At 46.3% G+C, this 12,142-nt stretch overlaps 2 protein-coding genes across 2 annotated transcripts in view; both read left to right on the top strand.

Annotated features, from left to right (window-relative positions):
* LOC145350499 (basement membrane-specific heparan sulfate proteoglycan core protein-like) overlaps nucleotides 1-6,872 on the top strand; it is a 190,354-nt gene extending 183,482 nt beyond the window's left edge. Inside the window, exons 4-7 of the mRNA XM_080199697.1 lie at nucleotides 1,752-2,096; nucleotides 2,612-2,941; nucleotides 5,720-6,067; nucleotides 6,457-6,872. Coding sequence (XP_080055823.1) covers nucleotides 1,752-2,096; nucleotides 2,612-2,941; nucleotides 5,720-6,067; nucleotides 6,457-6,872 — 1,439 coding nt within the window. The remainder of the gene's footprint in view (nucleotides 1-1,751; nucleotides 2,097-2,611; nucleotides 2,942-5,719; nucleotides 6,068-6,456) is intronic.
* Nucleotides 6,873-9,263: 2,391 nt separating this feature from the next.
* Nucleotides 9,264-12,142, top strand: part of LOC145350497 (uncharacterized) — a 65,645-nt gene continuing 62,766 nt past the window's right edge. The window contains exons 1-2 of the mRNA XM_080199696.1: nucleotides 9,264-9,405; nucleotides 11,025-11,372. Coding sequence (XP_080055822.1) covers nucleotides 9,264-9,405; nucleotides 11,025-11,372 — 490 coding nt within the window. The remainder of the gene's footprint in view (nucleotides 9,406-11,024; nucleotides 11,373-12,142) is intronic.

The raw sequence follows: 12,142 nt of genomic DNA, 5'->3' as shown, positions 1-12,142 counted from the left end.
CCCCGGGATATTTTCCTTTCCTGTTGCTGCTACAGTGGCACAGTGGTTAGCACTGCTGCCTCACAGTGTCAGGGACCTGGGTTCAATTCTAAACTTGTGTGTCTGGAGTTTGCATGTTCTCCCCATGTATATGTGGGTTTCCTCCGGGGATTCTGGTTTCCTCCCACATTCCGAAGAGGCCCAGACAGAGGTTTCAGATCAGGTGGGAAATGAGAGTATAACTAGGACACAGCAACAAGCCACATCCTGTCATCAAATCCACAAAATCACCAGTTACACCTGAACCTCAACACCATGACAAGTGAATTGCAGGTTGTAATGTCTAAGACGTCTTTCCCTCACCGTTCAGTGATAATACCACAGCATCATGTTCAATCCTTCTTCCTTTGTCTGGAGAATTTCATTGTGTCTCTAACCAGCTCATTCTCTATTGCCCCCAGGACTGCTCTGACCTAGATCTTGTTTTGTCACAATCAATCAAATTATTATCCCTCTCCCTGTCCTAGTGTTCCACCTTACTTTCTCAAAGATTTTGAGTTATCACAGAATATTTTCCTTTCCTGTTGCTGCTACAGTGGCGCAGAGGTTCGCACTGCTGCCTCACAGTGTCAGGGACCCGGGTTCAATTCCAAACTTGAGTAACTGTGTGGAGTTTGCACATTCTCCCCATGTCTGCATGGGTTTGCTCCGGGTGCTCCGGTTTCCTCTCACAGTCCAAAGATGTGCGGGTTAGGCGGATTGGCTGTGGGAAATTGCCCCTTAGTGTCAGGACGATTAGCAGGGCAAATATGTGGGGTAACAGGGATAGGGCCTGGATAAGATGCTCTTTTGGAGAGTCAGTGCAGTGTTGATGGGCCAAATGGCCTCTTTCCTGCAAAGGCAGCCTTTCCTCAGTTTCAAAGCTCTGTTTGTGAGTGATCTTTCTCTGTCTGAAACTTAATGTCAAACTCTCCCATGTTATGATCACTGTTTGCTAAATGTCCCCTTCCAGACAGATTCTGAATTAAACCTGTCTGATTATTCATTACTAAATCCACACAAACCCCACCCAGACTGACTGGGTGCTGGGAACAGAAACAAGCAACAGGGGCTGAAGCTGGAGACCCTTGGGGAAGGAGCCTGACAGATAGTGGGGCAAAACCTGAGCCTGGATTGCAGGGCTGAGAGGTCAGTGTGAGGCCTCTTCACAGCTCTGAATAAGAAAAGGACTTTTCCCAGTGCACACACTGAGTGTATTGGAGAATTTGGATCAAAGTGGGAATTCGCTGCAGAGGGACAGAGAGACACTTTATCCTTCTAACTTTTTCACCCTGCCCTAACCCCGTCTTTAGGAGGATTACAAACTTCTTTAATCCCGGTGGGATTCCGACTTTTTCCCTCCTGCTCCCGGCGTCACCAAACTCTCCGCGGGCGGGACCGGAGAATTCCACCCAAAATCTGGGAGGGGGAGCTTTGTCTGAGAGAGCTGTTCCACAGTGTGAGGACAACATTGTATTTCACTGTTAGATCAACACATCTGTACTGCTGAGGTCAGCACACTGTAACCCCCAGGATATAGAGCAGAAACAAACTAACACAGCAAGATCAACCTGAGAACCTGTTCCCTCCCTTTAACACAGAAACTCTACTGCCTGGACTGTCCCTTTAAATACTCACAGGAATTTCAAACCTTCAGCTCAGAATTTAACTCACTGATTTCTGTCACTCACTGATTTCTGTCACTCACTGATTTGTTTTCCCTCTGTTTAAAGGTGTGAATGTTCCAGTCGTTGTCCAGTCTCCGAGTGTGGAACGTGTCACAGAGGGTCAGACTGCACGGTTACAGTGCACCGTGAGGAACGCCAAAGTGCCTGGCACTTTTGTTAAGTGGGACCGGAAGCTACCTGGGAAAGTTAGGGAGGGAGTTTTATTAGATGAACCATCGAACAGCATAATCCGGAGCCCAGGTTTCACTGAGCGATTCCAGTCTTCCAGAGACACCTCCAATAACAGCTTCATTCTGACAATCACCATGGTGCAGCCCAGTGACACTGCCGTCTATTACTGCTCAGTGTGGGGAGATATCAGTGGCAATGGGACACAGCTGAATGTAACCAGTAAGTCCAGTTTTATTCCAATAATCCGCAGCAATAACCTCTTCCAGATGAGTGAGTTGGAGATGAGTTTGTGATGATGAGTGGGGTTTGGGGTTACCATGGGAACAGGGAGAGGCTGAGATTGGGAAGTGTAATAGGAGCTGTTCCCCATTCAGACACACATCACTCTACACTGATCCTGCTCTCCCAGCTCATATCCTTATCCCAGATATTTTCACTCATTTCCTCACACAAATGTGTTGTGTTTGCTGTGAATCAGTAATGAGCCACACCAGTCTTACAACCTGTTACACAAAAACATCAGGAGAACAGAGACTCTCTCACTTTAACACAGAAACTCTACTGCCTGGACTGTCCCTTTAAATACTCACAGGAATGTGAAATCTTCAGATCAGAATTTAACTCACTGATTTCTGTCACTCACTGATTTCTGTCACTCACTGATTTCTGTCACCCTCTGATTTCTGTCTCTCACTGATTTGTTTTTCCTCTGTTTAAAGGTGTGAATGTTCCAGTCCTTATCCAGTCTCCGAGTGTGGAACGTGTCACAGAGGGTCAGACTGCACGGTTACAGTGCACCGTGAGGAACGCCGCAGTGTCACACACTGATGTTCACTGGTACCGGGAGATACTTGGGAAAGATAGGGAGAGAGTTTTAACACAGGATACAGGGAATAACATACACCGGAGCCCAGGTTTCACTGAGCGATTCCAGTCTTCCAGAGACACCTCCAATAACAGCTTCATTCTGACAATCACCATGGTGCAGCCCAGTGACACTGCCGTCTATTACTGCTCAGTGTGGGGAGATATCAGTGGCAATGGGACACAGCTGAATGTAACCAGTAAGTCCAGTTTACATAACAATCTCCTGAAGTCATCACCACTTGTGACTGTGTGGGAAGTGAGTATGTGAGAAATATCACAAACCCCTGGGGTAAAGGGAACACATTAGTAAAATAGACTGGGTGATCTCATGCACTTTTATCAAAGAATAAAAATTGTGCATCGCTCCTGATTTCTCAGTCTTCAATCCTTTGACATTTTCTCTGTTTCTCTGTTTCTGTTTGTTTCTAATCTTTCTCCCTCTCCTTTGTTTATTCAGCTTTTTGTCAGAGTGCTGTCTCCAGCTGTTTCTGTTTTATATTCATTCTTGGTGGGCATTACTGGTTAGGGTCCATCCCTAGTTACCCTTCAGAAGGTGGTGATGAAACAACCTCTTGATCTGTTGCAGCCCATGTGGTGTAGGTACATCCACAGTGCTGTCAGGATTGGAAATTCCAGGATTCTGACCCAGTGACAGTGAAGGAACGGTGATATATTTCCAAGTCAGGATGGTGAGTGACTGGGAGAGAAGCCTCCAGGTGGTGATGTTCCCCATGTGCCTGCTGCCCTTGTCCTTTTAGAGTCAAAGTCATCAAGTTGTAGAGTCACAGAGCGCAGAAATGGTCGAGGTTATGGGTTTAGAAGGTTCTGTTAAAGGAGCCTTGGTGAGTTGCTGCAGTGCATCTTGTAGATGGTACACACGGCTGTCACTGTGTGTCCATGGTGGTGGGAGTGAATGTTTAATGTGATGGGTGGTGTCCCAATCAAACACATTGGCTTTGTTCTGGATGGTGTCAAGCTTCTTGAGTGTTATTGGAGCTGCACTCATCCAGGCAAGTGGAGAGTATTCCATTTCATTCCTGACTTGTACCTTGTAGGTGGTGGACAGGCTTTGGGGAGTCAGGAGTTGAGTTCCCCTCTGCGGGATTCCCAGTCTCTGACCTGCTCTTGTAACCATAGCTTTTACAGGGCTAGTCCAGTTCAGTTTCTGGTCAGTGGCAACCCTGAGATGTTGACAGTGGGGGATTCAGTGATGGAAATGCCATTGAATGTGAAGGGGTGATGGTTAGATCCTCTGTTGTTGGAGATGTTCATTGCCTGGCACTTGTGTGGGTAAATGTTACCTTCCACATATCAGCCCAAGTCTGAATGCTGTCCAGGTCTTGCTGTGTGCAGGAACAGGCTGCTTCAGTAATGGAGGAGTAATGAATGGTCCAATCATTAATGAACATCCCCACTCCTGACCTTATGATGGAGGGAAGGTGATTGATGAAGCAGCTGAAGATGGTTGGGCCGAGGACACTACCCTGAGGAACTCCTGCAGTGATGTCCTGGAGCTGAGATGATTGACCTCCAACCATCTTCCTTTGTGCTGGGTATGACTGTGGATGGAGAGGAAATGGTGAGGAAAGCAGTGAGCAGGGTGTGATTCAGGGAATTAGGGGTTTCTGGGAATACGATGGAGGACAAGAGAAATGAGCAGGGAAGCACTGGAGGCTGTGATCAGGGAGGAGGATTGGGTGAGGTTTTGAGCTTGGCACACTGCTGGGTACCAGGCATAGGAAGAGTCTTAGGATGAGGAACATACATTAGCCGAGGCAACAATGTCTACATCCTGGGAAAGACATTGCTAGAGGCTGGGATCTGTAGAAGGAGCAGAGCCAAATTGCCTCTTCAGAGTTGAGAGCCACGTGTTGGGTCATTTCATCTCCAGAAACAACTGTCTGGTCATCTGTTCAATATGCTACGGTTGATAGAGTTGTCAGATGGACTTATTATGGATGCTTGGCTGAGTTCCAAACTGACTATGAAGCTAATCAATTAGGCAGTATTAACATGGTTTGAAGCAAAGTGCTCCTATTTATGACAGGCATTTCGGAAGTTTCAGGAATTTCCTTTTTTATGGTTTTTCAATGCCTGTTTGTGTACTTGAACACAGTTAAGAGATGTTAAAAGGAATAAAGCTTTATCCATTGATATTTATTTGACACTTTTCTGAGGTTGTAAGATGAATAGTTTTTTTTTCTGAAGTAGGATTTCAAAGCCTCTTTGCTCATTGAAATGTTTCTGAAACTGACACAATGATTTCCCAGATGTGCTTGTAGCACATTGCTTCTATGCGTGGAGAATACTGGGAGAGTGGGTGTGGAGCATCCATGGGGCAATGGAAGGGGCATGGAGTTGCAGTAAGCATGAGGATCTGGAGGGATATGATGGGGCATGGAGGAGGTTTGAGGGTTATAAAGAAGAGTGGGATCTTGGAATGAATTTCCACAGATCACTGAAGGGGGCAGGACAAGTCGATAATGGAGGGATAAGTTCCGGATCCCTGTGTCTCTTTTTACCAATTCCCAACAATCCCAGAAGGGGAAAATCCAGGCCAGATTGATAGGATGGGGTAAAGAAGAGGATTAGCAGCAGTAAATCAGCCCGTGTGTGGTCACACTGTAATTATTATACAGGAAATTTTAAACTTTATTCCTTTACTTTCACCTTTCATTCATCTTTTTAAACAATAACTTGAGTTCTTCCAATAATCAGCTGTGAAGATTGTGAAGTTTATCCGTTCGATAGTTTGTTTTCTGTGGGTGGGAATGTGCACTGAATGGATAATATCAGCAAATTCTAGAACATTCAGCAGATCCCCTTTTGTCCCCTCATTCCCTCCCTCGTTGCAAACAACAATTTCCATGTTGGGAGATTGAGAGAATTCTCTGCAAATCATTATTGTAACCAGAAGAAGATTTCTAAAATGTTGCATTTCAAGTTCTATGATTTTTCTTTCTCAATATTAACAGCTCCATTGTCTGACCCAGTCCTCATGCAGTATCCAACAGTCAGCAAGGTGCCAGAGGGTCAGGCTGTCGACTTACAATGTGCCATGTACAATGCCAGTGTGATTGACACTGATGTCCACTGGCATTACCAGAGAGCTGGCTACCACACTGAGTGGCTGATCAGCCAGTTTGTGAATGGCACCATTACCAAGTCCCGGCATTCCCACCACCGTTTCCAGCCTTCCCGGAATGTCGGCAGCAACAGCTACATTCTGACCATTGTGAATGTGACCCTCAGTGATACAGCTGTGTACAGATGCAGTGTGTGGAGCTACATCCATGGAGCAGGGACCCAGCTCAATGTCACCGGTAAGTCAATGCTGAGTGACTGGTGTGTGCCTGGAATGGAAGGAAGCATACAGAATGGCAAGCTTTCAAATAACTCACAAACTCACAAGCTTTCAAATAAATTGGTTGGACTTTAACCTGTTGTTGTCAGACTTCTCACTGTGTTTACCCCAGTCCAACACCGGCATCTCCACATCTCCATCAGTAATGAGCCACAGCAGTCTGACAATCTGTTGCAAAAACATCAGGAGAACAGAGACTCTCTCACTTTAACACAGAAACTCTACTGCCTGGACTGTCCCTTTAAATACCCACAGGAATTTGAAACCTTCAGTTTGGAATTTAACTCACTGATTTCTGTCACTCACTGATCTCTGTCACTCACTGATTTGTTTTTCCTCTGTTTAAAGGTGTGAATGTTCCAGTCCTTATCCAGTCTCCGAGTGTGGAACGTGTCACAGAGGGTCAGACTGCACGGTTACAGTGCACCGTGAGGAACGCCGCAGTGTCACACACTGATGTTCACTGGTACCGGGAGCTACCTGGGAAAGATAGGGAGAGAGTTTTAACACAGGATACAGGGAATAACATAATCTGGGGCTCAGGTTTCACTGAGCGATTCCAGCCTTCCAGACACACCTCCAATAACAGCTTCATTCTGACAATCACCATGGTGCAGCCCAGTGACACTGCCGTCTATTACTGCTCAGTGTGGGGAGATATCAGTGGCAATGGGACACAGCTGAATGTAACCAGTAAGTCCAGTTTACATAACAATATCCTGAAGTCATCATCACTTGTGACTGTGTGGGAAGTGAGTATGTGAGAAATATCACAAACCCCTGGGGTAAAGGGAACACATTAGAAAAATAGACTGGGTGATCTCATGCACTTTTATCAAAGAATAAAAATTGTGCATCGCTCCTGATTTCTCAGTCTTCAATTCTTTGACATTTTCTCTGTTTCTCTATTTCTGTTTGTTTCTAATCTTTCTCCCTCTCCTTTGTTTCCTCAGCTTTTTGTCAGAGTGCTGTCTCCAGCTGTTTCTGTTTTATATTCATTCTTGGTGGGCATTACTGGTTAGGGTCCATCCCTAGTTACCCTTCAGAAGGTGGTGATGAAACAACCTCTTGATCTGTTGCAGCCCATGTGGTGTAGGTACATCCACAGTGCTGTCAGGATTGGAAATTCCAGGATTCTGACCCAGTGACAGTGAAGGAACGGTGATATATTTCCAAGTCAGGATGGTGAGTGCCTGGGAGAGAAGCCTCCGGGTGGTGGTGTTCCCCATGTGCCTGCTGCCCTTGTCCTTTTAGAGTCAAAGTCATCAAGTTATAGAGTCACAGAGCGCAGAAATGGTAGAGGTTATGGGTTTAGAAGGTTCTGTTCAAGGAGCCTTGGTGAGTTGCTGCAGTGCATCTTGTAGATGGTACACACGGCTGTCACTGTGTGTCCATGGTGGTGGGAGTGAATGTTTAATGTGATGGGTGGTGTCGCAATCAAACACATTGGCTTTGTTCTGGATGGTGTCAAGCTTCTTGAGTGTTATTGGAGCTGCACTCATCCAGGCAAGTGGAGAGTATTCCATTCCTGATTTGTGTCTTGTAGGTGGTGGACAGACTTTGGGGAGTCAGGAGGTGAGTTACCCTCTGCAGGATTCCCAGACTCTGACCTGCTCTTGTAACCATAGCTTTTACAGGGCTAGTCCAGTTCAGTTTCTGGTCAATGGTAACCCCCAGGATGTTGACAGCGGGGGATTCAGTGATGGAAATGCCATTGAATGTCAAGGGGCGATGTTTAGATCATCTGTTGTTGGAGATGAGAGGTTATGGGATCCAAGGGCCTTTGGCCTTGTGGATCCAGAACTGGCTTGCCTGCAGAAGGCAGAGAGTGGTTGTGGATGGGTCTTTTTCTGAATGGAGGTCAGTCACCAGTGGAGTGCCCCAGGGATCTGTTCTAGGACCCTTGCTGTTTGTCATTTTCATAAATGACCTAGATGAGGAAGCGGAGGGATGGGTAAGTAAGTTCGCTGATGACACGAAGGTCAGTGGTGTTGTGGATGGTCTGGAAGGATGTCAAAAGTTGCAGCAGGACATAAATAGGATGCAGGACTGGGCGGAGAAGTGGCAGATGGACTTCAATGCGGATAAATGTGTAGTCGTCCATTTTGGCAGAACCAACGGGATGAACGAGTACACTATCAAGGGCAGGAGTCTTAGTAGTGTTGAACAGCAGAAGAATCTTGGGGTCCGGGTCCACAGGACTCTTAAATCGACCTCGCAGGTGGAAGAGGTGGTCAAGAAGGCGTATGGTGTACTGGCCTTCATTAATCGAGGGATTGAGTTTAGGAATCGGGAGGTAATGCTGCAACTTTATAAGACCCTTGTCAGGCCTCATTTGGAGTACTGTGCGCAGTTCTGGTCGCCTCACTATAGGAAAGACGTAGAAGCTATTGAAAGGGTACAGAGGAGATTTACAAGGATGTTGCCTGGACTGGGAGGCATGCCTTATGAAGTTAGGTTGAGGGAGCTGGGACTCTTTTCCCTGGAGAGACGAAGGTTGAGAGGCGACCTGATAGAGGTTTATAAAATGTTGAGAGGAACGGATAGGGTGGATTCTCAGAGGCTATTTCCCCGGGTTGAAATGGTCGCTATGAGAGGACACAGATTGAAGGTGCGGGGAGGAAAGTACAGAAGTGATGTTAGGGGTAAGTTTTTCACTCAGAGGGTGGTGAGTGAATGGAATCGGCTGCCGTCAGTGGTGGTGGAGGCGAACTCGCTGGGGTCTTTTAAAAGACTTCTGGATGAGTATATGGGATTTAATGGGATTGGGAGTTATAGATGGGTCTATAGATTGGTAGGTGTTGATGTGATCGGCGCAACTCGTGGGCCGAAGGGCCTGTTTGTGCTGTAGTGTTCTATGTTCTATGTTCATTGCCTGGCACTTGTGTGGGGAAATGTTACCTTCCACATATCAGCCCAAGTCTGAATGTTGTCCAGGTCTTGCTGTGTGCAGGAACAGGCTGCTTCAGTAATGGAGGAGTAATGAATGGTCCAATCATTAATGAACATCCCCACTCCTGACCTTATGACGGAGGGAAGGTGATTGATGAAGCAGCTGAAGATGGTTGGGCCGAGGACACTACCCTGAGGAACTCCTGCAGTGATGTCCTGGAGCTGAGATGATTGACCTCCAACCATCTTCCTTTGTGCCGGGTATGACTGTGGATGGAGAGGAAAAGGTGAGGAAAGCAGTGAGCAGGGTGGGATTCAGGGAATTCAGTGTTTCTGGGAATGTGATGTTGGACATGAGAAATGAGCAGGGAAGCAATGGAGGCTGTGATCAGGGAGGAGGAATGGGTGAGGTTTTGATCTTGGCACACTGCTGGGTAGCAGGAACAGCAGAGTCTTAGGATGAGGAACATACATTAGCCGAGGCAACAATGTCCACATCCTGGGAAAGACAATGCTTGAGGCTGAGATCTGTAGAAGGAGCAGAGCCAAATTGCCTCTTTAGAGTTGGGAGCCACGTGTCGTTCATTTCATCTCCGGAGACAACTGTCTGGCTATCTGTTCAATATGCTACTGTTGATAGAGTTATCAGATGGGCTTATTATGGATGCTTGGCTGAGTTCCAAACTGACTAGGGAGCTGTCAATTAAACTGTATTAATATGGTTTGAAGCAAAGTGCTCCTATGACAGGCATTTCGGAAGTTTCGGGAATTTCCTTTTTTATGGTTTTTCAATGCCTGTTTGTATATTTGAACACAGTTAAGAGATGTTAAAAGGAATAAAACTTTATCCATTGATATTTATTTGACACTTTTCTGAGGTTGTACAAAATGTTGAGAGGAATAGATAGGGTGGACTCTCAGAGGCTATTTCCCCGGTTTGAAATGGTCGCTACGAGAGGACACAGATTTAAGGTGCGGGGAGGGAGGTTCAGAAGTGATGTTAGGGGTAAGTTTTTCACTCAGAGGGTGGTGAGTGAATGGAATCGGCTGCCGTCAGTGGTGGTGGAGGCGAACTCGCTGGGGCCTTTTAAAAGACTTCTGGATGAGTATATGGGGTTTAATGAGATTGAGGGTTATAGATAGGTCTGTAGGTTGGTAGGTGATGTGGTCGGCGCAACTTGTGGGCCGAAGGGCCTGTTTGTGCTGTAGTGTTCTATGTTCTATGTTCTATGTTCTATGAATAGTTTTTTTCTGAAGCAGAATTTCAAAGCCTCTTTGCTCATTGTGTCAGTTTCAGAAACATTTCAATGATTTCCCAGACGTGTTTGTAGCACATTGCTTCTATGCGTGGAGAATACTGGGAGAGTGGGTGTGGAGCATCCATGGGGCAATGGAAGGGGCATGGAGTTGCAGCAAGCATGAGGATCTGGAGGGATATGATGGGGCATGGAGGAGGTTTGAGGGTTATAAAGAAGAGTGGGATCTTGGAATGAATTTCCACAGATCACTGAAAGGGGCAGGACAAGTCGATAATGGAGGGATAAGTTCCGGATCCCTGTGTCTCTTTTTACCAATTCCCAACAATCCCAGAAGGGGAAAATCCAGGCCAGATTGATAGGATGGGGTAAAGAAGAGGATTAGCAGCAGTAAATCAGCCCGTGTGTGGTCACGCTGTAATTATTATACAGGAAATTTTAAACTTTATTCCTTTACTTTCACCTTTCATTCAACTTTTTAAACAATTACTTGAGTTCTTCCAATAATCAGCTGTGAAGATTGTGAAGTTTATCCGTTCGATAGTTTGCTCTCTATGGGTGGGAATGTGCACTGAATGGATAATATCAGCAAATTCTAGAACATTCAGCAGATCCCCTTTTGTCCCCTCATTCCCTCCCTCGTTGCAAACAACAATTTCCATGTTGGGAGATTGAGAGAATTCTCTGCAAATCATTATTGTGACCAGAAGAAGATTTCTAAAATGTTGCATTTCAAGTTCTATGATTTTTCTTTCTCAATATTAACAGCTCCATTGTCTGACCCAGTCCTCATGCAGTATCCAACAGTCAGCAAGGTGCCAGAGGGTCAGGCTGTCGACTTACAATGTGCCATGTACAATGCCAGTGTGATTGACACTGATGTCCACTGGCATTACCAGAGAGCTGGCTACCACACTGAGTGGCTGATCAGCCAGTTTGTGAATGGCACCATTACCAAGTCCCGGGATTCCCACCACCGTTTCCAGCCTTCCCGGAATGTCGGCAGCAACAGCTACATTCTGACCATTGTGAATGTGACCCTCAGTGATACAGCTGTGTACAGATGCAGTGTGTGGAGCTACATCCATGGAGCAGGGACCCAGCTCAGTGTCACTGGTAAGTCAATACTGAGTGACTGGTGTGTGCATGGAATGGAAGGAAGCAGACAGAATGGCAGAGTGCTCATCCAGGCCTTCATTCCAAAGATTGAATTATGTTGGGCTGGTTCAGGAGTCAGGCCTGGAGGGACATAAGTGAGAAACAGGATCACAGAATGGCAGAGGAGACCATTCGGCCCATCATGTCTTCTCTGTCCTTCTGAATGCTCCTCTTAGCTCACACCATTCCCCTGCCTTCTCCCTGGAACCCTGAACATTTCTCCACTTTAGATAACACCAGGTTAAATAACAACTGGTTTATTTGGCAGCAAAAGCCACCAGCTTTCAGAGCGCTGCTCTTTCATTCGGTGAGTGGGAGTTCTGTTCATAAACAGGGCATATAAAGACAGAAATTCAATTTACAAAGTAATGGTTGGAATGCGAGTCTTTACTGGTAATCAAGTCTTAAAGTCACTGACAATGTGAGTGGAGATTGGGCCAAGCACAGGTTAAAGAGATGTCTCCATCACGACAGTTATTGTAATTTTGCAAACCCAGGCAAGTCGTGAGGGTTACAGATAGAGTGACACGAACCCAAGATCCTGGTTGAGACCGTGCTGATGTGTGTTGAACTTGGCTATCAGTCTCTGCTCAGCAATTCTGCGTTTTCGTGTGTCGTGAGGCAACAGTGCAGAGGGACCTCGGGGTCCTTGTGCATGAGTCGCAAAAACCCAGCTTGCAGGTGCAGCAGGTGGTCAGGAAGGCAAATGGGATGCTGGCCTTCATAGC

This window comes from Carcharhinus amblyrhynchos, chromosome 12, assembly GCF_965287045.1.
Source record: "Carcharhinus amblyrhynchos chromosome 12, sCarAmb.v2.hapA, whole genome shotgun sequence".
NCBI lineage: Eukaryota > Metazoa > Chordata > Chondrichthyes > Carcharhiniformes > Carcharhinidae > Carcharhinus > Carcharhinus amblyrhynchos.
Note: the sequence above shows the minus strand (reverse complement) of the source record. Positions and strands in the feature narration are given on the sequence as shown.